General features: G+C 37.0%; 1 protein-coding gene across 3 annotated transcripts in view; it reads left to right on the top strand.

Annotated features, from left to right (window-relative positions):
* The window catches only part of LOC149119682 (uncharacterized), a 135,157-nt gene extending 108,796 nt beyond the window's left edge, over positions 1–26,361 (top strand). Inside the window, exon 3 of one of the 3 annotated variants that reach the window (XR_016227653.1) lies at positions 26,033–26,349. Coding sequence is in view for 1 of the 3 variants with exons in the window: in XM_089323774.1 (XP_089179900.1) it covers positions 26,033–26,299 (267 nt within the window). In the remaining 2 variants the exon portion in view is untranslated. Of the gene's footprint in view, positions 1–26,032 lie in introns of all 3 variants that reach the window. The other 2 variants (XR_016227650.1, XM_089323774.1) reach the window with 2 other exon arrangements.
* Positions 26,362–26,663: the final 302 nt, after the last annotated feature.

Below are 26,663 nucleotides of genomic sequence, written 5' to 3'. Positions count from 1 at the left end.
TTTCTTAGTTCAGTTCTTTCTCAATATTAACATTGGGACTGATGATGCCTTTCTATAAACTAGTTGGCTGCATCTATCATAGCACTAGGCACAAATAAATCACTCATTAATACCTGTAAGTTAATAGTTTGATATAAAGGGAGGTACCTGTGAAAATGATGGTATTTTAAATAAAAATAATAAAAGTTTCCATTGCATTTAATATATTATATCTCACCATAGTACTTCCTCAGAATTCTACATTTTCAATATTTTAGTATTGAAATCTCTAAGAATGGGAGCCATGTTCTTTTCAAAATTTTAAATTTTTTTAAAGATTTATTTATTTATTTATTTGAAAGAGTTACACAGAGAGAGGAGAGGCAAAGAGAGAAAAAGGCCTTCCATCCGATGGTTCACTCCCCAATTGGCCGCAACTGCCAGAGCTGCGCTGATCTAAAGCCAGGAGCCAGGAGCTTCTTCCGGGTCTCCCACGTGGGTGCAGGGGCCCAAGGACTTGCGCCATCTTCTACTGCTTTTCCAGGTCAGAGTAGAGAGCTGGATCAGAAGTGGAGCAATCAGGATTAGAAACCGGTGCCCATATGGGATGCCTGCACTGCAGGCCAATGCATTAACCCACTGTGCCACAGCACCAGCCCCTCAAAATTTTAATTTTAATATTAGGAAATCTATGTATAGATGGTGGCATGCTGAGATGTTTTTATGCTCAGCTAAAAGAACATATCTCGTAGTGAGACAAAATAATGATAGTGATTTGCTTGTGTGACTCATAAACTGATTCTCAAGGCAGTTGCCAGAAAGAGTACCACATTGCTAGAATAACTGTATAACTCTTTATTGAACCTCAAATCACAGTACATTTTTGATAGGATTTTTTCTGATTTAAAAGTATCTGAAAATCATACAAAATTATTCAGAGTAAGTAATATTTCATTCTTTAACCAATCACTTTTATTGAGGACAATAAAATTATAGGATAGGGTGGGCATTTGGGCAGTGAAGTTACACCTGGAATGACTGTATCCTATAGTGGAGAGCCTTGTTTGAATTACAGCTCCTCTATTCCCTACTAATGCACATTCTTTGAGCCAGCAGATGAAAGATCTAGGATCCTAGCTACCCATGTGGGAGAATGGGAGACCCAGATTGAGTTCCAGGCTCTTGGCTTCATCCCAGCCCAGCCCTGGCCATTGGGCCATTATGAACATTTGAGGATTGAGCCAGCAGATGAAAGATCTCTCTTGTCTGTCTGTCTTTGAAAATTAAAAAATAAGAGCATAACAATTACAGGATACCTGGATAGGGTGTCCTGGACAATTTGGAACTGCTAATTATCACGTGTAAGACCAAGATGAGGCTGGCACCGTGGCTCACTTGGCTAATCCTCCGCCTGCGGCACCGGCATCACATGGGGGCGCCGGGTTCTAGTCCCGGCTGCTCCTCTTCCAGTCCAGCTCTTTGCTGTGGCCCGGGAAAGCAGTGGAGGATGGCCCAAGTGCTTGGATGCCTGCACCTGCATGGGAGACCAGGAGGAAGCACCTGGCTCCTGGCTTGGGATTGGCGCAGCACCGGCCATAGTGGCCATTTGGGGAGTGAACCAACGGAAGGAAGACCTTTCTTTCTGTTTGTCTCTCTCGCTGTCTAACTCTGCCTGTCAAAAAAAAAAAAAAAAAAGACCAAGATGATTATTTTGAAAAGGACAAAGTTCACTGAAATGCCATTTTGCTTATATATTTATCGAAATATGAATTTTACTCTTTTAGTCATATCTTTTATTAATGTGTATAAGATGCCCTAAAAGAGAATAACAAATTTTTAAATCTATTTTTTCTTCCCCAGTGGATAATAATTCTGTGTTCTTCTTTATGATAAAAGGGTATGTATTAATAGACTATGGTACAGTTGTTATTCAACCATAGCTGTATAATCAGGCAAAGTGGCTCCATACTCATCTATCATTTGGCATCATAGTGATCTTTTGTCACTGAACTTTCACAAAGGATCAGTCAATTTATTTTTCAGAAAATAAATATCCTGATTTCCCATGACATTTATATAGCTATAGGAGACCATTATCCCTGTGATAATACTTCTTTTAAAACTATATCATCTTTAAAAAATAAAAGCATCCTCATTCCTTTTAACTTTGTTATTGTAGGGGTCACAATTCATCTTACTACTCATTATAGAACATGTTAGAGACTTTTAGCTCTGGAGAGTTTCAGCTGCATCATATGCCCCTGTAATCTGTGTGTGTATACCTAAATATGTTACCTTCAAAAAGTTGAAGTCACTATGGCTGAATATACTTGTGCCTTTCATGTACTGGCCTCATGCCTCAGTAAGGTAGAACCTGGATGGCTGACCATTCACAGGCCAGGAAAAACCATCTGGACTTGCTTTTAGCATCATTATGCTGGTCAAATTCACAGGGCTCTCAGAGGTAGACCCCATAACTTAGAATTAGCCAATGTTTGGGAACTTTCCCAGGCTCAGCTTGAAAGAGGGGCCACTTTTCACAAATACACAGTACCAGCAGGCTGATTAAAGATATTATAATCTCCAGTGTTTTAAGATTAAAGCTATTTTGTTTGTATCCAAATGCTGAGTGCATTAGAAAATAGAAGGCTATAAGTAGAGGAAAGGGCAAAATAAAATTTTTAATAAATTTTTAAATTTATTTTGTAGGTAGAGTTATAGACAGTGAGAGAGACAGAGAGAAAGGTGTTCCTTCTGTTGGTTCACTTCCCAAATGGCCACTACGGCCAGCGCTGTGCTGATCTGAAGCCAGGAACTAGGTGCTTCTTCCTGGTCTCCCCATGCAAGTGCAGGGGCCCAAGCACTTGGGCCATCCTCTGCTGCTTTCCCAGGCCACAGCAGAGAGCTGGACTGGAAGAGGAGCAACCTGGACTAGAACCTGGCGCCCCTATGGACGATTGACCAAGTGAGCCATGGGGCCAGCCCCCAAATAAAATTATTATTTAGTACTTTGTTAATAATTTTAGCCAGAATAGAACTGACAGCCCTAGAAGTATTATAAGGATTAAAAGGGCAATATCTTATTATCATATGAACTTAATTTCGTGTTGACATTGCAACATTGTGCATCAGATTGGAAACTCAGATCTCACCTAATGAGTGGAAATAAACATCTTTTTTTGTGCAAATGTCTTCTGAAGTGTTGGGAGAAATCCAAGGGGAACTCCCTCCCTCCCTCTTCCTGGTAACTGTAACTTTCAAAATAAGTAAATGAGTCTTTAAAAATGATGTAACTTTATTTTATTTTTAAAAAAGATTTATTTTATTTATTTGAAAGACAAGAATTACAGAGAGAGTTAGAGACAGAGAGAGAGGTCTTCCACCTGCTGGTTCATTCCCCAGATGGCTGCAATAGCCGGAGCTGTGCCGTTCTGGAGCCAGGAGCTTCCTCCACATCTCCCACGTGGGTGCAGGGACCCAAAGACTCGGGCCATCTTCCATTGCTTTTCCAGGCCACAGCAGAGAGCTGGATCGGAAGTGGAGCAGCCGGAACTCAAACCAGCACCCATATAGGATGCCGGTGCTTCATGCCAGGGCTTTAACCTGCTGCGCCGGCCCTTATTTTCTAAGTCTGTTCAAGTTACAAAGTGAATTTGATATTAATAACAGCCCTGTTATATAAAAGTGTACTTATTATATTTTAATTTACAAATGACAAATCTGAGAGTCCAAAATGTATGCAACTTACCCTAATTAATTCAGTTAGCAAGTGGCAGACAGGACTAAAATGTGTCTTTTACTCCGTCAACAGCTACCTTGATGGTTATGGACTAGCTATGAGTTTGAAGAAATTAAAATATAAATGTGATAGGGGAAAAATTATACTCAGGGATAAATGCTTTGATATTTATAATAGCCCTGCAATTTTCTGTGGAGAGTTGATCCTAAGGTGGTCCTTTTGTAAATAGTTATAATAGTTATCAAGTTCAAATAATAAGAATGTGATGAAGCACTCTGCATAAAAAAAGTAACACCATTGGGGGTGGGAGGTGCTTGATATGGGAGGTCTTAGCCAGTACGGTAAGCAAAAAGGAGAGTGATGACAATTGAAGGAAAATTTTGGAAGAATGGAAGAGATAATTCATTGGCTTTTAAAATATTTATTTATTTATTTGAAGGGCGGAGAGATAGGCAGAGATCTCCATCTATTAGTTCACTTCCCAAATGCCTGTGACAGCCTGAGTTGGGCCAGGCAGAAGCCAGGATATGGATATTCAATTTGGTTCTCCCTTATGGGTGACAGGGACCCAGCCACTTGAGCCATCACATGTTGCCTCTAAGGGTGTGCATTAGCAGGAAGTTGGAAGAGGAGCTGAGCTGGAAGTTGGAAGAGGAGCTGAGCCAGGACTTGAAGCCAGATACTCCAATATTGGATGTGGACATCCCAAATGGGGTCTTTTTATTTTTTAAAAAAAATTTTAAAAGATTTTATTTATTTATTTGAGAGGTAGAGTTACAGACAGTGAGAGGGAGAGACAGAGAGAAAGGTCCAAATGGGGTCTTCACCACTACACCCAATGCTCACTCCTGATTTTTATACTTGTAGCTTTGCTTGTGAAATGTGTTGAAACTGAAACTATAACCTCTATCCTCCTATCAGATCATTAGCAAAATATAAATTCCTTAATAATTCTAGTAGAGTGCATTTTCTTTATCAGGATAAATAAAGTGCCAAAATGTATCTAGGGTTGGTGGGAATAGTTTCAGTCTTTATCCTAGAGCAGTCATATCTGTGTTACAAAAGAGTAGAGTATCTTCTTTTAACCTTGAAAGACAATTTAGGGTGCTTTTCATGGGTTTGGTTTTGTATGTGCTATAGCAGAAGCCGTACATTCTAATGCATACAATGACCAAACAAATGACATTAAGGAATGAGAGAAGCGAGGTGGAAGGTACATGCATCTTCTAAAAGAAACTACCTCAGCTCAGAGCTGGTAGATGGCTGCAGTGCAGAAATGAATGTTGCCAAATTATCTAATTGCTTTCAAAAACAAACTAAGTGGTGATCTGATTTTTTGTGGAATTTTCTGATTTTTAAAATATATACCATATTTAAAAAAACAAAATGAAATAAAAAAAAAAAACAAAACAGAAAACACTGTGCTGGCCAAACAAAAGAATCTACAAACTGGATTTGTCACATGCTCTGAATTAAATCTAAGAAGCACTGGTGTACACACATCCTAACCACCCAGGCTACAATTTATTAAGAAATTTTATAAAGTTGCATAACCCTTGGACATTGCCTGTCCTATCTATCAGTTCTTTCATCTGGAAAATAGGAAAACATCATCTAGTCCTCATAGGATTATTGTAAGGATTAAATATATAAATTGCTTATTCTTTTCATTAAGTTTCTAAAATTAGAGTCTGAATTTAACTCTAGTTAAACTAACCAACACCAGCATTGTTGCCAATGATGACTAGATTCTACTAGGAAGAGTCTATCTTTATGCCTTTCCCTTTGGTTCCTTGGGGTAGCTAGGGACCAAGTTATGCTAATTTTTTTATTTGAAGTGCAGGAAAGTATAGGGGGACAGAGAGAGGAGGGGAGAAATAGAGATCTTCTACCACTGGTTCTTTTTTCAAATGCACACAATAGCTGAGGCTGGCTGAACCAGGATGAAGATAAGAGCTTGATACTCAATCGAGGTCTCACAGATGGAAGTTGGGGACTCCAGTATTTAAGCCATTATCTGCTGCACGTGAGTTACAAGCTGAATTGGAAGCAAAGGAACAAGGACTCAAAGCAGACACTCGGATATGGGATGTCATCCCAAATAGGATCTCAGCTACTGTGTTATATGACCCCAACCCTGCAAGTTATGTTTTTGACTATACCATGTCTCTCCTAGGACTTGACTATACCATGTTCCTAGGACTGCAGGTAAATTTTACCTGAACTCCAACAGGATGTTCCTTGCCAGTATTCTACTATAAAATGCTGTGAAAGTGATATTTTTGCAGGCACTGATGCAATCCTACCAGTCTGGTCATAAAATTTATATGCGCACTCTTCATCTATAACTTAAGACCAAGCTAAATTGTTGCTTCTAGGATTTTTCTCAGTGTCCAAAAATAAATGCTTACAGATATCCAAATGAAACAAAAAATTATGAACAAGATTTTTTAACAAGTTGAGATCCTTCCAACCACATTTTACATGCTGTTTAACAATCTGCTTTTATCATGCATCATTGTGCTGTGAACATTTTTCTTAGTCAATGAATTTCACTCAGTGAATGAAAGTAACCTCATTTGTAAATAGCTTTCAAGCATTCTCTTATATGGAGTTATTGTGATTTATTTAGCCAAATGGCTATAGATGGGTTTTTAGGTATTTCCAATTTTTTAAAACTTTTAAAGAATGCAAAAACTATCATTTTTATACAGATTTCCTCTCTTTTCTGAAAATTTTCTGAAGACATATTCCTGATACAGAAATGGTTTGGTGAGTGTATATGCATAAGAACTTTTATACCTATTGAAAAATTATTTTTCAAAAGTATATGCTATTTTATCACTACACTAGAGCAAAATTAAGTATTGATTTTTCTACATGCAAACCGGTACTGGATATTGTAATTTTCTCTTTTATCTCTTCAAGGCTCTCAAAAGAGAAATGATTGGTCAAAGATCTTTTCATAAATTTTTGAGTAATGTTTTTATGTTGTTTTCATGAATTGTCTGTTTCTGCACTTTGTGAACATTTCTCTGGGAATATTCACTATTTACTTATTTATTACAGCTTCTCTTTTAAGTCCACAAGAATATTCGATATTTTAAACTGGCTGGGGACTTCATAGGTGTGTTAATTGTGTGGAAAATTATTAAATTATATTATTTATGATTGTGTACTTTTATGTATGTACCCATGTATACATAAAGTTTATAAAACTTCTTCTGATATTATTTCTATATTTGATACGTGGCGTTGCTAAAAAACAAGAATAGCTCAATATTTTTTTCCTTTGATAGATGGACTATAGCAGCCACATTTGGATGCCTACCTATTAGTGAATCACCTTTCATTTTTACTGCTGTTAGAGTCCACTTCAATAATAGAGCATGAAAACATCAGGAACTCGTGTCCCTAGCCTCAATTCCTGCTCAAGTTGTAATACAAATCTGTTCTGGATAGAGAGATAACAGTGTAATTTTTCTGGAGTAGTCTAAGAAAGATCTGCTTTTATCATGCATCATTGTGCTGTGAACATTTTTCTTAGTCAATGAATTTCACTCAGTGAATGAAAGTAACCTCATTTGTAAATAGCTTTCAAGCATTCTCTTATATGGAGTTATTGTGATTTATTTAGCCAAATGGCTATAGATGGGTTTTTAGGTATTTCCAATTTTTTAAAACTTTTAAAGAATGCAAAAACTATCATTTTTATACAGATTTCCTCTCTTTTCTGAAAATTTTCTGAAGACATATTCCTGATACAGAAATGAAAATACCTGCCTACAGTCCTGTTGTTGGTTGTAGCTATATGAGGAAATGATGAGTGCTGATGCAATAGCCACATAAACATGACAAAACAAACCTGAGGACAAAAGTCCCCATGCTAAGGATGGTGACATAAAAGGACAGATAGAGCCCAGATCCCCCTGGATATCATTGAGCCACTGTACCAAATGTGTAAGACTTTTCCAGATTTCTTGTAATGTGAGGAAAGTGAAAACAAACAAAATAAAGTAAAAGCAAACCAATATATAATGAAACTCTCTTATATCTGAGTATACATCATATTCTTCATCTAGGAGGTAAAAGAAGAAATGAGAACTATCTCTGTATTTTTCTTGACATGTATAAATCTTTCTTAGAGCAGTGAAGGCTTTGATTTGCAGACTCAAGTCTCTTGTCATTTCTGGAAGATTTTCTTTAAAAAAAAAATTTATTTGAAAGATGAATAATAGGGTGGTGGAAGACAGGGAGACAGAGATTTTTTCATTCACTGGTTCACTGCCCAAAATGGTGGCAATGGTCAAAACTAGATCACTCCAAAACCAGGAGCCAGGAACTCCATCCAGATCTCCCACATGGATGGCATGAGTACAAGTACTCCTGCCATCTTTCATTGCCTTCCCAAGCACATTAGCAGGGAGCTGTATTGAAAGCAGAGTGGCTGGAGCCCGGTGCTGTGGCTTACTTGGTTAATGCTCAGCCTGCGGCGGCAGCATCCCATATGGGCACCAGGTTCTAGTCCTGGTTGCTCCTCTTCTAGTCTAGCTCTCTGCTGTGGCCCGGAAGGGCAGTAGAGTATGGCTCAAGTGCTTGGGTTCCTGCACCCTCATGGGAGACAGGAAGAGACACCTGGCTCCTGGCTTTGGATCAGCGCAGCGCCGGCCATGGCAGCCATTTGGGGAATGAAGCGGAAGGAAGACCTTTCTCTCTGTTTCTCCCTCTCACTGTCTGTAACTCTACCTCTCAAATAAATAAAAATCTAAAGAAAAAAAAAAAAGAAACCAGAGTGGCTGGAACTCAAACTGGTGCTCTAGTAAGGGATGCTGGTATTGTAGGCAGTGGCTTACCCTGCTGTGTCACATTGCTGGCTCCAGATTTTCTTTCTTTTATGCTTGTGAATATCTTGTTATTATTACACTTGATCTTAGCCAAAAGGCCAAGAAGCTCTTGTTATTATTAGTATATTTGCTTTCCTGTCTCTTGAATCCCTATTTTATGAGTATCCATTTGTTTCTTTATGGACTTTAGTTTTTGTTCGTTTTGCATTATCTATTATATGTTCATTGATGTCTTCTGTGCCAATAGATTTGTTCTTACAGATTAAAAAAGATCAGCAACTTTCTACATCAACTTCATTTTTATAGTGTGTGATACTATTGTATTCTCTCAGTTTCCTGGCTGGTATCTTCTCTCAGCTGTAAATACATCTAGTTTGAGAAATGACTGTGAATTTGTTTTCTATACTTTCTTTCGTTTATATTCTACCAAATTACTGTAGTCACTCTAAATTTGATTTTTAGAGTATTATTTGATTTCATTTAAGTATTTTATTCTGAAAGAAATTCTTTAGAGTTGTGTTGTTTTCTTATTCCAATTGTAATTTCATCCATTTTACACTTTTTATGTCCCCTTTTGGAAGGGAACAGTATTATGAAACTGGATTTATACTACTTTATTGGAATTTACCCTACTTTCTAATTTCATTATTTTATAGTCATAATTGGTCTTTCTTTTGTCTATAGAAAAAGGGAAGTTTTCTTGGCTGTCACTTCTAAATAGTTACTTCAGTCTTTAGATGTTCCTTTTATATAGCATCTTTTTTTTAGCTTACATGAGGATTTTTCAAAGTAGTATAAAACATAAGTTAGTAAAATTTAAAGGAATATGAGTTAATCTCTTGATATATTTTCTTGTGAAGCTTCCCTAATCCTGTTACATGACATTAAAATGATATTTTTACAATTTCACATAGGAGTAGAAGCTTGTGTTTTTGACTATGTGTACTTTCTGTACATCATTTTAATGGTTTGTGGGACAATTTAACAAATCAGTATACCTAGAACTCATGACCAAATAAAAATGCTGCATTTCATTTAGTCACTTACAAGACTGTATATATGCTCTAGCAGTGTTGACATTGCTGTACATCTGGGTGGATTTCAATTTATAGAGCTACTGTGAGAGCCAGGTTATATAACACACAGGAAAATAACTCATTATCTGTTAATTATGCCTCGGTTTGGACCCTATTTGGATCAGTAATATGAAGTTTATTTTATAATCACTTTTTCTAGACTTAATTTCTGAATGTAATTTACATCTTAACGCTTTGTGTTCTTAACTTGTGCTAGCCTCTTGTCCTCTGCCATCTAGGGCTATGTTTTTAAGATATGTGCTTTAATCATAGGAGCATGAAATGCTATACACCACACTGTTGGGCTTAATGTAAATCAACAGTATAAAATTTTCATGTTGAGAAGTTTTATTTCTGCATAAATGGTGTTTTATATAGCATAATAAATATTGTGCTCATTGAACAGTTAATTAGGGAGCTGTGCTTTTTTAGTTTTTGCTGATAAATATCAAAAAGGGTATACATCAATGGAGATATTTTTACATTAGTGTCACAAATTGTATATTTTTATGTTGCATTTGAAATATTCTTGGATATCCATGCCAAACTATAGAATTTTCAACTGTGCTTAATTAGATTGATGTTCCTTCCTTCCAAACCCCCTTCCTCCATTTCTTTCTGGTTCCTTTAAGCTATTAGTAAATTCATTGTAGATTTCTTGTGGAAAAAAATAAGTTCTTAACCATTGTTTAAATTAGTACTCTGATATGAGGATGTTAAGAAAATAGAAATAATGCTCATCTTTGGATTGTAGGAGCAGAAAAGGCACAGTAGAAAATTTGTGTATGTACTGTGACTGTGATTGGCAAAATGGCTGACTGTTAATCACAGTGACCTGGGAAGACCCCATTTCAAAGGTAGTGAGGGAAGGAGAAGATAAATATGTAAAATACAGATATTTTGCTGACATAACCTAAAAACGAATCCCTGAGGGGAACAACCAGTAATATAAATTACAGTATTCAATCAAATATGGTTAAGTTTTGCTTGACCTTTGTTGGCAATGGAGTTCTCAGTAATCTGGTCTGGTTTGTAAGGTCAGAGAAACATGAAGCTTCAGAAAGTGGTGACTATCAATTTCAGACTTATCACAGCACAGTGTAAGAGGTGCATTTATTTTTTGAATAAGATTCTTTGCAGATGGAAGAAGGAAATTGACAATATATGGAAGGTATTTCAAGGCCCCAGACGTAATCTATTATCAAGTGTTCAGGATCCAAGCAAGTCTTCAGTTTCAGTGAATGACCTGGATATCCAGTCAGAAGCCAAGAACTAGTTTAGTAGTACAGATCAGACACATGCAATTTGAAAGAGAAATTAAGAGATACTGCATATTTGACTTACAGCAGTGGAATCAATTAAAAAATCTCAGTGCTAAAGATGTGCCTCCTTTGGTATAGTTTGCCTTTGTAAGGATTGGCTGCAGATCCTGACGTATGAAGAAATGAGTTACTTCTGATGAGCAATACTAACAGAAGGTTATAAGACTTGTGATTTCTTGGAGATTAAGAAGCCTTCTTTTTTCTTTTTTCAAAAATTTCTATTTATAAAAGGGAACATACTTCATGTATTTCATGTACACACTTTTAAGAGAATAAGGATATTTTCCAACCTACTTTCCCTCACTTCCTCATTCCCCTGCTCCTTGTCTTCTTATTTTTCTTTCAATTTTTATAATGACATGCTTTCTGTTTTCTTCATAATCACAAACTTAACCCCCTCTACTAAATACAGAATTCAAGAGGTAGTAAGCGGAAAAACTACTGTTCCTCAAGAGTATACAAGGGCTATAAACAATAATAAAGTCTCAAAATGTTAATTTTGCTCAAATATGTTACAAGTCTTTGTACACTATATATTAATTCCCACAAATCAGGAAAACACATGCTATTTGCCTTTTTGGAATGGCCTATTTCACTAAGCGTAATGGTTTCCAGTTGCATCCATTTTGTTGTGAAAGACAGTTTCATTCTTTTTAATGGCTGAGTGGTATTCCATAGTGTATATATATCATAATTTCTTTATCTAGTCATCTGCTGATGAACATCTGTGTTGATTCTATATCTCAGCTGTTATGAGTTGAGCTGCTATAAACATGGGGATGCTCTTTCACATGCTGATTTTGTTTCCTTTGGGTAAATTTCCAGGAGTGGAATGGCTGGGTCTTATGGTAGATCTATTTTTAAATAAGAACCCTTCTTTTTTCACCTTGTATATCTTACAGATTTTATCGTAGTATTTAGTTGTCAGTAAGTGGCCATTGACTTGAATATCAAGTTTCACATTATGTGATAATATTTTAATGAGATAATATTTTCAGTGCAGTATTTCTTTACCGGATTGCTAGATGCCAAATTGTAAAGGATATTGCCTCATCTGAGACAGTCACCCTAATTTTAGATACATGAATTCTTTCAAGATTGCAATCAACTTAGGTAATGGATGTTAATCAAAATTTTTCCAAGTCAAATGATTACTTAACTATTTAAAAACCTTACCTCAGGGAAAATTGTGAAGTACTGGTACATCAAGTTGAACCTCTGTTCTCTACTACCCCATCCCTTTTGGTCATCTCAAGCAGTCCCCTGCTTTCCCTCCTTTCTTTTTCTACTAACCTTACATTTTACCAGACCAGGATATATACTTTTTAGAAGTTTTTGCTATATTTTTATCACTCATTCCATTGTCATTAATATTTCATGACAGTTGCTCCCTGGACAGTGACATAATATTAAAAAAGAAAACAAATTCCTACTGCAATTGTTACTAATATATTTCTGCTCTAATTTTAAAGAACATTAAATTTAGTCAAAACTTTCTTAAGAAATCTTACAAAAGTTGATGTGAATGGTGTTGGATTTTTCTGGAATGTTGAAGTAATACTGGAAGAAAAAGAAACTTTTGAGTTTTTCAAAATACAACTTGTAGGTAGCTGCCTATCTTAAAGGATTGATCCTGACAGGTGTGCTTCAATAGAACTCCAAAACCAAAAAAAGTATCTCCTAGCCTTGTATTTTAGAAATAAATATCAGAAGTTAGAGATGAAAACTTGTGAATAGGTTACAACAGTTCTATAAATAACAGCATCAGCTTCTCAATGGATGAAAACAGAACTCTCTTCGTCCTTGACATTTATGAAAAATGAATGACTTCTCTATATTATTTTTGTGTGTAGTTTACCTTCTGCCGTCTACCAATAGTTAATTGGAATATTGTCACTAATGCTATTATCATAGGCTGATGCATTATTATGCTTCCTGATTGGAAATCAAGCCAAAAGAAAGTGTTATTAATAACATCCATCTATATTTGAGTGGAACTTTTAAATTTTTCAAGGACTGTTCTCATCTATAACTTCATTCTATTTTTGAAAAAGCTCTGCCAGTTAGTTAGAGTGAGTATGATCTACACTTTATTGATGAGGAAATTGAAGCTCAGGAACTGTGACTTATGCATGAACAGCTAATTAGTGGCAGAGCTGAATGACTACTTTTTATATTACTATTATAAACCATGCAGTTTCTACTACAAGGAAAACTAGATGGAAAATAATTTTAGGGAACTATTGATTTTTTTTCTCTTTTCATTCAAAATCATAGCAGTCATCATAATAATATCAATAATCAGTATTTTTGAAGAATTCTCATCTGTCTCAAATTAAGGATATGTTAAGCACCTTCTGTTTTTTTCAACATGGTTTGTGGATTCTTGAAGGCTAAAGCACTGCCTAACTGGTGACCAGAGAGAATTCAGCAGCTCTACCTAATAGCCTTGTTTACTTTCACAGAGTGACTGGGAATGGGAAGAATAGGATAATTGTATAATATTAGGACAACTGGGTTTTCCTTTCAGCTAGTTCTCATTGTTACAGCAAAGGTCCCACTTCCATATATTATACCACAAATAATGGCTAAGACTATTGAGTTGTTCCATAGTGAGTTATTTTGCTTTAAAAATACCTCCCTATATGAGATAATTCAAAAAGCTCATTGGAAATGAAATTAAAAGCTGATTTTATTTCAGTACAAAAATTAAAATTCATGCATTTTTGCCACAATACACACTTTTTACAAACTTTTTGAAGACCTCCTGTATAACATGTGATATAAGTGTGTGTACAAATTAAGACAACTACATGTAGGTGCAGTTAATTAGCACTTGAAGTACTTTAAGTTAGAATCATTCAAACAGAATAGCTATTTAACATTTCAAATATTATTATCTAAATCAACCCTGGAGAGTTTGTAATTAAAATAAGAGATGTTTGAAATATGCTTCATTGGAGATATTAAAGAAAAATGACTGGTTATGAAGATAATGCAGGTCCCAATGATCTTATAAACACCTGCTATAAGAATCTGGCAATCCCAGCAACCTATGATTCTTTATGCAGAGTCCATTGATTCTGTATCCCTCTGCTTCCCAGAGGACTCTGCTATTTGATATGAATACCATATTGGCTTTTCCTGATGTAGAAATATAATTTTGTTTACCGAAGAGTAATTCTTTCCTGCAAAGTGTTAGTCTGTATGTCTTGCAGCAAACTGTGGAAGTTAACCTGAGCTGCATGCTTGTAAATATTTTGCATACATGACAGAATTTGATCTTAGGCTTGCTTTCAATGTGGCAAACCACCCAGTGGTGAGGTTTTTGGTTAGGAACTACACAGTTGGCTAACTACCAAAGGTTCCCTTTAATTTTACAAAGATCTAATAATTACCAAGTGGTAAAATTACTGTAGGACTTTTGCAAAATAGTATTTATAATGTGCCAGGCACTCTGCAAAGTACGTTACTTATTTTCTTTTATTTAATCAAGATTTTTTGTTTTATTTTTCTGATGAACAATCTGATGTTTATAGAGATTAAGTAACTTGGCTATGATTTCCCACAAAGTAAATATTAAAGCTTGGATTCTTAATCAGGTCTATGTAACTCCAGAATGTAAATATAGGCTACTGTTTTCCAAAACATAAGATATATAATATGGTGGCATTTATGGGTTCTTTCAGGTAATACACTGGCATAACTTTTACAAATAATAACTCAGAAGATTATTTTTTTCACAGTCTTCTTCATTTCTTAGAAAAAATTTGAGCAGCAGAGAGACAGAATAATAGAGAACTCCCACCTGATGGTTTATTCTCCAAATGTCTGGGGACACATTCGGGTCTCCCATGTGGGTGGCAGGAACCCAGTTACTTGAGGCATCATTGCTGCCTCACAGGATCTGCATTGGCTGGAAAATAGAGGCCAGAGCCAAATCTGAGAATTGAACCTAGGTAATCCAATGTGACACATGGACATCCTAACTGGCATCTTAACTTCTTGCAGATAGCTATTCCCACAATCATCTTTTCATTTTTCTGATTACTTAATCAAAAATGACTCATATGCAAGTCAGTGTCTTTAATATTATTCTGTTTTCTTCTGATAGTTTGTGATAGTTTGTTCTTGGTCAAAGTGTGTTATTTGTACTGTTTTTTCCTCATATTCTCCTAGTAGATACATTTGAGATCAGTTATCTTAAGTATCCATGTACATAATAGGAATCCAACAGATGTGTCCATTATAAGAATGAGTAAATGTATTATATCAAGTAGAAAGTCTCCGTTTAGTGGTAATGAGTTTTTATTATCATTATACCATTTGCTAATCTTTCCATTTAGTAAGTAGGAAGTAGGATTGAGATGAAAACATTTGATAGAAGAAAGTATTATTAGAAATTATGACTGCATTTTATGACTGGCAACTTGAATTTCTATTTAAGCTGTTTCCTTTTAGGGCTATGTAATTTAAAAATATGAATGCATTAAGATAAAATATTAAGAAACTAAGTGTACAGATATTGGGAGGTTATAACAATTAGTGTGAATGTCATCAACAATGAAAATAGGTAAAATATTTTGTAGTGGATAAATATATAAGATGCACTTTAAAATTTAGTTCAAATAGGAAGACAACATGTAGTAAATGATATTGTCACAAATGATTAAGCTATAGATCATAATGTACAAGGAAATTTTTTTTTTTTATTTTATTTTTTGACAGGCAGAGTGGACAGTGAGAGAGAGAGACAGAGAGAGAAAGGTCTTCCTTTGCCGTTGGATCACCCTCCAATGGCCGCCGCTGCAGCCGGCGCACCGCACTGATCCGATGGCAGGAGCCAGGATCCAGGTGCTTTTCCTGGTCTCCCATGGGGTGCAGGGCCCAAGCACCTGGGCCATCCTCCACTGCACTCCCTGGCCATAGCAGAGAGCTGGCCTGGAAGAGGGGCAACCGGGACAGAATCCGGCGCCCCAACCGGGACTAGAACCCGGTGTGCCGGCGCCGCAAGGTGGAGGATTAGCCTATTGAGCCACGGCGCCGGCTTTGTACAAGGAAATTTTAAAAAGGGAAAAATCAACTTGGACTTTAGTAGACAGGAAAAATAACTTCATAGAAGTATGATTCAATTGTATTCTAAAAATAGAATATTACTAGAAACCTACTGATTCAACCAATATCACTTAAAAGCCTAAAATGAAGAAAATAACATACCAGTTATTCTAGCAAAAACTAACCTAAAGGTGCTTCCTCTTGCTCTGAGAAGGATCAGAACCTAGTGAGGGAATGACTTATAGTTCTGAAATTCTACAGAAGTTAAGGGCAAGTGTTTGGCACAGTGCACATGTCTGCATCCCATATCATAGTCCCTGGGTTTTATTTCTGATTCCTCCACTTCCAATCCAGTTTCCTGCTAATGTACAGTCTTAAGGGCAGCAGATGATGGCTCAAATACTTGGACCCCAGCCACCCACATGGGAAACCCAGACTGAGTTCTATGCTCCTGGTTTTGGTCTGACCCAGACCTTTCTCTTTCTCTCTCTTAAAAATTAAAAAAAAATAAAAATTCTTAAAAATGAATAAAAATTACTGGGAAGTAAAAGCTAGTTCAGAGAAAAGAATAACCAATTGCTTCCAAGGAGGGATGATCAGATCAAGAGTAACTTCCTACAGATAATAATTTTGAATTACATCTTTAAAGATGAAGCAGATATTCCCGTAGTTGAGTAACTAAAGGGTAGATGGCAAACTAAGTTGAGTAAAAATAAAGCCAGAAGTCATCATGGCATGTTAAAGGGGTGAAAAGAATCTGGCTTGATTAGTCTATATGGACGCTAGCTTTATTTACACAAAGGATTCATATTGAGTAGTAGTGGGAGATAATTATAAATGGATAATAAGTGATCAGACCAGAGACCCTCCTATAGAAAAATATTATAAAACTATGAATATGATATTAGGTATAAGCAAAATTTATTTAGAAAGATGAAGTAAAATAAAAAAATTCAGAAATTAGAAAGCTGACAAGTATTTTTTAAAATATAGAAAAAGGACATATTTGTTAAATAATGACTTGAACACCTCAACACTTTCTTTATATCTGGCATTTGTTGATTGCCTCTTCATGAGACAAGGGTTTTGCAATACAGATTTATATGGAAAGAATGGAGATATAATTACTTTTTACCTGTGCCATGATAAGAAATTATTTTCATCATTGTTTCATCATAACTCATTGTTTCATCATAACTCACTATTGGCAATGTGATTTAAATGTTTAGAATTGTCACATTTGGTAAAACTTTTTTAAAAGATTTATTTATTTATTTGAAAGTCAGAGTTACACAGAGAGAGGAGAGGCAGAGAGAGAGAGAGAGAGAGAGGTCTTCCGTCAGATGGTTCACTCCCCAATTGGCCGCAACAGCCAGAACTACACCAATCTGAAGCCAGGAGCCTGGAGCTTCTTCCAGGTGTCCCACATGGGTGCATGGGCCCAAGGACTTGGTCCATCCTCTACTGCTTTTCCAGGCCACAGTAGAGAGCTGGATTGGAAATGGAGCAGCCGGGTCTTGAACCGGCACCCATATGGGATGCCAGCACTTCTGCCCAGGGTGTTAACCCACTGTGCCACAGTGCTGGCCCCATATTTGGTAAAACTTTTATCAAACTTCTTTTATACCTGAACTGAAAGATTTCTTGGCATTTTAATTTGTCTGTGCAGTGACTAATCTTAGACACTCTTTGAACTGATGGGACTCATTAACAAACTGTCATAGACGACCTCATTATAATATAAAATTCTGAGTTTTATGTTATCTTTGTCATTGTTAGATAGCTTATCAACATCTCTTTGTCAGATTTTAAAGCATTCTATGACCGTGACCCCCCTCCAAATGGCACCTGACATCCTTCAATATCCTTCCTTCCTCCCTCCCTCCCTCCCTCCCTCCACTCTCTCTTTTCTTCCTCCCTCAATCCTTCCCTCCTTCCCTCCCTCCCTTCTTCCTTCCTTCCTTTCTTTTTTTTTCTTTAATTTTTGCAAAACCACAATTTCATTCCACTCTGTGATCACAGGCTCAATGTACCACCAACCATAATATTCAACAAGTAAAAGCTGGAAAGACCAGAGTTCAACAGGAATATAGACAAGGCCTAAAACAATAATTAAATCATAAGATGTCTCTTTCATTCCTATGCATTTTTTGCATCCTATGTTATCCATTATATATAAGAGAAGATATACAATAGTTGTATTTTGGGGACTGGCTTATTTCACTAAGCATAATGGTTTCCAGTTTATCCATTTTGTTGCAAAAAAACAGGATTTCATTCTTTTTATGGCTGAGTAGTATTCCACAGTGTATATATAACACATTTTCTGAAACTAAAATTTTCATGGAAGAATGAACTGGATCATGCTATAGAATGAAAAGTCGGAGCTAGGGTCAGGCATCTTGCAGTGGTTAAGTCGCTTCTTGGGATGCCCACATCCCATCTTGGAGTGCCCAATTTGAGTCCCTGCTACTCTGTTTCCAATCCAGATTCCTACTTGTGTAGACCCTGGGAGGTCCCTATCATACATGTAGGAAAACAAGACTGGGTTCCAGTTTCCTTTGCTTCAACCAGGGCCAGCCCCAAATTTTGTGGTCATTTAGGGAATGAACGAGCAGCTAGAAGATCTTTCTTACCCTCTCTGTCTCTCCCTTTCTCCCTCTCCTCCCTGCCTCCCCCTTCCCCTCTCCCTTTTCCTCTCCCCGAACCCTAAACTATTTCTGTTTGCCTTTCAAATAATTTAAAAAAAATTTTTTTTCCTTACTGTTTGTTGAATTCTTTACTTAGTGTAAGGTTAATCTTATGAGTATAAAATTGAGAGTAGATCATTGTAAAAATTAAGGAAGGAATAGGAAAGGAAGGAGAAGGGAAGGTGGTAGCGTGGGCAAGAGGGAGGGCAGGGTGGGAAGTATCACTATGCTCTTAAATCTGTATATATGAAATACATGTAATTTGTTCACTTTAAAATAATTAAAAATAAAACCAATTTTAAAAAATAAAAATAATTTTTAGGATTGAAGTTAAGTTTCACCAGCATAATTTTGGGGAAAAGAAATAAACTGAAGATGGAGCCGGCGCTGTGGCATAGTGGGTGAGGCTGCTGCCTGCAGTGCCGGCATCCCATATGGGTGCCGGTTCAAGACCCGGCTGCTCCAATTCCTATCCAGCTCTCTGCTATGGCCTGGGAAAGCAGTAGAAGATGACCCAAGTCCTTGGGCCCCTGCACCCATGTGGGAGACCCGGGGAAGGCTCCTGGCTCCTGGCTTCAGATGGGCACAGCTCCGGCTGTTGCGGCCAATTGGGGAGTGAACCATCTGATGGAAGATCTCTCTCTCTCTCTCTCTCTCTCTCTCTCTGCCTCTCCTTCTCTCTCTGTGTGTGTAACTTTTTCAAAGAAATAAATAAAAATTTTAAAGAAATAAACTGATGACAAATTGTAACATTAGTACATTCATCATTTCAGTGGTACATCTCATTGACTTTCTGAAAAGTGAAGCTACTGTTGGCACACAGAAGTAAGGGAAAGCAACATCAAGAAGATGACTTTTACTATGTATTCCTATTCATTTGTTTTGTTTTAGAATATCATACCAGGGCACTTCAAAGGGTTCATAGGAAATGGCATTACAAGATAAGCTTATTTTGGTGCAAAATTTTTTGAAATCCATATATACATGAGATTCTCAAAAGTTTCATTGAAAATGTGTATTTTTGAACAAACTATGCACAGATTTCAAAAATGTTTGCTTCAAAAATAAACTTATCTTTCAATTCCATTTCCCATGAACATAAAAACAATTATTTATTTTGAAAGATACACAGAGACAGACAGATTGAGGTGGGGAGAAAGAAAGAGATCTTCCATTCACTGGTTCACTCCCCAAATGCCTGCAACAACTGTGGCTGGGCAAGGTTGAAGCTAGGTGCCAGGGATTCCATCTGGGTCTCCCATGTGGGTGACAGGAACTCAGTTACTTGAGCCATTACCTGCTGCCTCTAGGGTGCACATTAGCAGAATGCTGGAATTGGAAGTGGATCCAGGACTAGAACCTAGACACTTAGATAAGGGATGTGGGCATCCCAAGTGGAGGTTTAACCACTAGGCCAATTGCCTGCTACTCTTAGGGACTTTTGAAGTACCCTTGTATTAAAGTTGAACAGTCAACACCATATTTTTTGTTTGTTTGTCTTTACTGTTTGTTAGCGTTCACTAAATACACATAACTAATAATGGTCACCATACCTGAGCATCTGCAATGAGCTATCTTAACTCTTCCTCTGCATTTCCAGTTCCTAGAAAAGCCTCTGATTTGGCCGGCGCCGCGGCTCACTAGGCTAATCCTCCGCCTAGCGGCGCCGGCACACCAGGTTCTAGTCCCGGTTGGGGCGCCGGATTCTGTCCCGGCTGCCCCTCTTCCAGGCCAGCTCTCTGCTGTGGCCCGGGAGTGCAGTGGAGGATGGCCCAGGTGCTTGGGCCCTGCACCCCATGGGAGGCCAGGAGAAGCACCTGGCTCCTGGCTCCTGCCATCGAACCAGTGCGGTGCGCCGGCCGCAGCGCGCTGGCCGTGGCGGCCATTGGAGGGTGAACCAACGGCAAAGGAAGACCTTTCTCTCTGTCTCTCTCTCTCACTGTCCACTCTGCCTGTCCAAAAAAAAAAAAAAAAAGAAAAGCCTCTGATTTGGCACCATATGTTAACATACATTACAACTCAGATGGGTAATGAAAATGAAATGACTGAGAATAAAATGCCTTCAGAACAGTAGCAACCAGATACAATTTATGGACCATGTTGGAATTCTGATTGGAACTAAAGCAGTTACAAAATTGCTTTGAGATAATCAGGTGAACTTAAATATAAGACTATATACTAGATGATAAAGCCAAATTAAGTTTAGTTGAGGGGGATATGATAAGGCATAGTGCGTATATTAGTACAAAGTCTACACTGAAATATATGAGTGAAATGAGATTATATCCGGTATTGCTTTTAAAATCTAGGTATAAACACAGAGTTGGACGATAATAGAGGAAAATAAATTGACAAGATTTTGATCGTTGCTGAAACTGAGTATTGTAGACAAAAAAAAGTTCATTATGCTGTTCTGTTTTTATGTGTTTGAAAAGATAGAAGCTTAGTCTTCTCATCCTCAGTGCTTCCTTTTTCTTTTTCTTGTGGCCTTGGCACTGTCCCCTTTCCTTCTTCCTTGACAGTTTATTTAATTGTGGCCTTTGTTATAATGAACAGCAATCTCGAGGACATACAGTAAAAGCTGGGAATAAATCTGAAAGCTATCCATAGGAATATTATGTAGAAGGGCATACAGATAGGCCATGGATTCACAACGAATATATTTTATCAATTTTACCTTTAAATTATAATCTTCAAAAAAGAATTTCTTAAAAAATTGAGTTCATGCTATTGAAGATTGAGTTGAATAAGATATTTTAACAATAAATATTATCTGTTGAATATCTACTTTGTGCTAGGTATTGTAATGATTGCTTTGCTTAGATTATTCACATTTCATCCTCCCGTTAGCTTTGTGAAGACAATATTATCATCCTCATTTTATAAACAATTGAAGTAAAGTAACCCATTGTATATACTTTCTTTTAAAAAAAAAGATTTATTTATTTGAAAGTCAGAGTTACACAGAAATAGAAGAGGCAGAGAGAGAAAGAGAAGTCTTCCATCCGCTGGTTTACTCCCCAAATGTCTGCAACAGCCAGAGCTGTGCCGATCTGAAGCCAGGAGCCAGGAGCTTCCTCTGGGTTTCCCATGTGGTTTCAGGGGCCCAAGGACTTAGGCCATCTTCTACTGCTTTCCCAGGCCATAGCAGAGAGCTGGATCAGAAGTGGAGCAGTTGGTACTCGAACTGGTGCCCATATGGGATGCCGGAACTGCAGACGGTGGCTTTAACCACCATGCCACAGCACCAGCCCCTGTATGTACTTTCATGGCCCAATTTTGTTCTTCAGTAGAATGTTTTCAGATATTTATGTAGTTGTTTAATTCTAATTAAAAACCAGAAAGAGTGTAAGCATGAACATTTATTGCTTATGTCCATTGTGATAAATAAGCAATGCACTTGGCATTTCATGAATTTTAACTCATTTGTCAACAAGCTTGTATAGTAATTATAATAACTGACTTTTCTTTTTAAACATTTATTTATTTATTTGAAAAGCAGAGTTAGAGAGAGAGAGAGAGAGAGAGAGATCTTCCATCTGCTGGTTCACTCACCAAATGGCCACAGTTTCCAAGGCTATGTCAGGCCAAAGCCAGTAGCCTAGAGCTTCCTCAGTGTCTCCCATATGGATGCAGGGGCTCAAGGAGTTGGGCCATCTTCTGCTGCTTTCCCAGGCACATTAGCAAGGAGCTGGTTCAGAAGTGGATCAGCCTGGGTACGAACCGGCGCCCATATGGGATGCCAGCACTGTAGGCTGCTGCTTAACCCACCAAGCCACAGTGCCAGCCTCTGATATTTTTCTTAACACTGCAGATGAGAAATGGCCAGACTCATAGAGCAATTTCTGCAAGCTCAGACAGCGAGGGAATTTGTATTATCTTACCAAAGATTCTCTGCTTCTGAAGCCTATTTTCCTTAAAAAAAAAAAAAAAAAAGAACCTGTATAGACATCATCTTGTAGATAAGTAGTAATTCTATAAATTCTAGAAATATATGGAACTACAAATGCATGAGAAGCCCAATGTTGGGTGCAGGAAGGAATATAAGAGAAGTTTGATGGAGTGATTCCTACATTTAGAGAGGATTATGTCCAACTGAGCAGAGAGGAAGTATCCACTGAATCAAGTAAGCCAATAATGTGTGCATTAGGCTAACTAATTTTAGGAGGTTGAATTTGGGTTCTTAATAAAATGCAATAGCACTTAAAAGAGATCTTCCACTTAAACCCTAATAGTATTGGTTGAGAAATATTTTCTAGACCTGTACTCAAAAGTCAATATTTTCCTGGGATAGAAGTTTGACAAATTATGCATTTTATATTTCCTATTTTTAGTATTTAATATTGTTCCTGGGAGCCCATGGTCACAGTGCTTTGAAATAAGAATGAATTATTCCATTAAGAAAACATAAATCAATAGGTGAATAATGGGAAACACTTTAATACTAAATAGCAAGGTTTGTTCAATTAAAAAACTCTAAAAAATAAACACTGTGGTTTGAAAAAACCATTAGGGAAAAGATGTGGTTTTCTTTAATCTTGAAATATGCACTCTTTCTTCTGTAAGAATGTGTGTTCCATAAGCAGAAATTTATATTGCAGATTGTGTGTGGATAATTACCCCTAACACTGGGATGGAAACTGGGAAACTGGTCATATGGGATAGTTAGTAGGTTAGTAATCAGAAGATATGGGATCTGGTCCTGGTTCTACTCCTAACGTAGGAGAATGATAGTTCAATCTCCATCCCTCTCTATGCCTCAGTTTCTCCATCTTACATCAAATAAGTTAATTGGACTAGTTGATTTCCATGGTTCCTTCCAGTTTGACATCCCATAATTCTGTAGCTCAGGCTGTGTCATCTGTCATTAATTCCAGCATAAAAATTGCAGCATAAATATTGCAGCATTTTGTTATATATAGAGAAGGTACAGTATGGGTACCTATTCTTAAAGTATAGCTTTTTTTTTCAGGACTATAACATTTGTAGCTGTAAGAATAATGGTAATAGTCTGTGTGTGAAGTTAGTGGTGTTCAGTGATGGAGACAACAGTATGCTTTGGAGATTTCAAGAGTGCTAAGAAATTTCTCATTAAAAAATATACCCTGATGCCAAAACTAACAGTGATGCCAAGGTTAAAGTTTCATTCCTTTTTTGTTCATTTCTTTGATCCTGAGTTAAATGATTAATAGCTTTGAGAGACAAATCAAATGTAATATAACCATGTATTTACCAGCATAATCATAATGAATTGTGATAAGGGAAAAGACTAAAAACAGGCACCAACTCTAGTCTCACTTCACTTCGTGATTATAACTAGGGGTAAAGGAATGGAATTTTTCTTCCTAGAACAGTGGATGTTTACTGATGTGTTTTCCCCCTAAAATGGTCCTTTCTCTGCAAAGTAGGAGACCATCAGTCTTTGAGAAGAAATATGGAAAGCAATTTGGGGAATCCATGTTATCTTGTTCCTCAATATAAAAGAGAGACTCAGTCTCACTGTTTACTGTTAATATCATAAGAATACAGTCAGTAACATGTTTAAAAGGGAGAAAACATTTGATAAATGTGTAATTAGGACATTTCATCATTGTGCAAACATCACAAAAATGTTCTTAGCTAGCATAGCCTACTATACATCTAGGCAATATCATGTAGACTGTTGCTCCAAGGCTACAAACCTGTACAGCATTTTGCTTTACTGAATGCTGTAGGCGATTGTAACACAATGGTATTATCTCTACAAAGAAAAGTTATAGTAAAATTATTAGTGGTAATAATACTTTTTTTAAATTTTTTGACAGGCAGAGTGGACAGTGAGAGAGAGACAGAGAGAAAGGTCTTCCTTTGCTGTTGGTTCACCCTCCAATGGCTGCCGCAGCCAGCGTGCTTCTCCTGGTCTCCCATGGGGTGCAGGGCCCAAGGACTTGGGCCATCCTCCACTGCACTCCCTGGCCAGAGCAGAGTGGAAGAGGGGCAACCGGGACAGAATCCAGCGCACCAACCGGGACTAGAACCCGGTGTGCCGGCGCCGCAAGGCGGAGGATTAGGCTAGTGAGCCGCGGCACCGGCTAAATAATAATACTTTTTATCTCTATTATAATATTATAGGACTGCAGTTATATTGATCAGAATGTTGTTATGTAGTATGTGACTGCATAGTAGACCTCCATTATAAAGAACCTCAATATCCCATATATCATCACTCTGTAGGTCAAATATAGATCATAACTACACATTCTGATTTTCCCTCTGTGTGTCTCTGCCAGCCATATGGATTATAATTATTATGACTACTTTTTCTCCAGACCTAGGCATTGTAACAGGCTTGATTCTCTACCTCATTTATTTGTCTAAGAAACATTTTATCAGTTCATTTTTTACTTTTTATGTTTGTAACATGACTAAGTGTATTTAAAACAATCCATTTGGAACAGACTTTTTTTTCTAATTTATTGCAATGAATTTTAAAATCTACAGCCACTCACTTGAAGTTAATGAGTATTATTATGGTGGTTCAGTGGCAGTTAGGCATGTCACCTTGAATATTATTTCTTTTTCTCATGTCTAAAACAATGACAGCAAATCTAATGCAGGTTTCTGCTTCATCCTGCAAAAATGAAAATTATTCATTGAGGGGCCATTTATTCTCCTGTTACATGTACAAGACACTCAAATTCTAGCTGTCTTAAAACATAGAAACTGTCATAGAGTTAGCATAAAACTACAAGAGTGGGCTGGTTAAAAAGTGACACATGGAAGGCAAGTACAACACTTTAATAAGCTTAGCAAAGATGACAGGAATTTAATGCTTTTGAAAAACATTGGCTAGGCCAGTTCCAAAGCATGCCAGGCACATTTTTTTCCTCGACAACCCTAGAAGTGAAATAGAGGTCCAGTACTTTAAAATATGTGTGCAGGATTATGGGAAGCACATGTAAAATCCAATTGCTAAAATCTGTCTGTCAGACTAACAAGTAGAGACAAAACATCTTCCAGGAACCACTGTTTGGCTTTATTCCTTTAGACTGCCTGAAAAGCTACAGATGCCTTACTTCATATTTCACTACACATCCTTAGTGTTTCTAAAATAAAATAGATCTTTAAATTATTTCTAATGTTCTTCATATTCATTTATTTGCTTCTATTTAATTTAACATATTTTTTTCAATCTAGAATATTCCTTTGAAACAATCCTAACCCTTTTTATGATATTGCTGCCAGGGAAATTAGTCTGATCTAGGATTGGTGCAGTATTTTGACAAAACCTGGTTTCCTGACTGCCATCATTAAAACTATTTGTGTTTGAGCTGGCGCCATGGTGCAGTGGATTAAGCCATCACCGCTTGTAGCACTGGCATCTGATATGGGCATCAGTTCGAGCCCGGATCCTCCACTTCCAATCCAGCTCCCTGCTAATGTACCTAGGAAAGCAATGGAAGATGGCTCAAGTACTTGGCCCCATGCCACCCACGTAAGAAATCTGGAAGAAGCTCCTGACTCCTGCCTTCTGCATGGCCAAGCTCCAGCCATTGTGGCCATTTGGGGAGTGAACCAGCAGGTGGAAGATCTCTCTTTCTCTCCCTTTTTCTAGCTCTGCCTTTCAAATAAATAAGATCAATCTTTTTTTAAAAGTGTTTAAATAAACTAATTGTGCAAGGATAATTAAAAAGTTTGTGAAATGGTGTAATTAAAAGATAAGTTTGGTTTAGTGCCCAAAATGTGAAGTCTATGTATATGACAGATCTTCAGAAATTTCGTTGAAAATAAAGTTTATGAAAGAACTATGAATGTATTTCAAATTTTTTGGCACCAAAAAGAACTTTTTAATTCCATCATTCTATGAACTTTTTGAAGTATTCTTGTCTAGGAAATGTCCATTATCTTTCAAGGAAAGAAAATATAAATATTTTTGTATCTTAGACTTTCCCAATGACAGGAATTGTGGATTACTTTAT

The sequence above is a fragment of the Oryctolagus cuniculus genome, chromosome X (assembly GCF_051225735.1).
Source record: "Oryctolagus cuniculus isolate XC-2025 breed Fujian yellow rabbit chromosome X, ASM5122573v1, whole genome shotgun sequence".
NCBI lineage: Eukaryota > Metazoa > Chordata > Mammalia > Lagomorpha > Leporidae > Oryctolagus > Oryctolagus cuniculus.
This window is presented reverse-complemented; position numbering and strand designations above follow the sequence as displayed.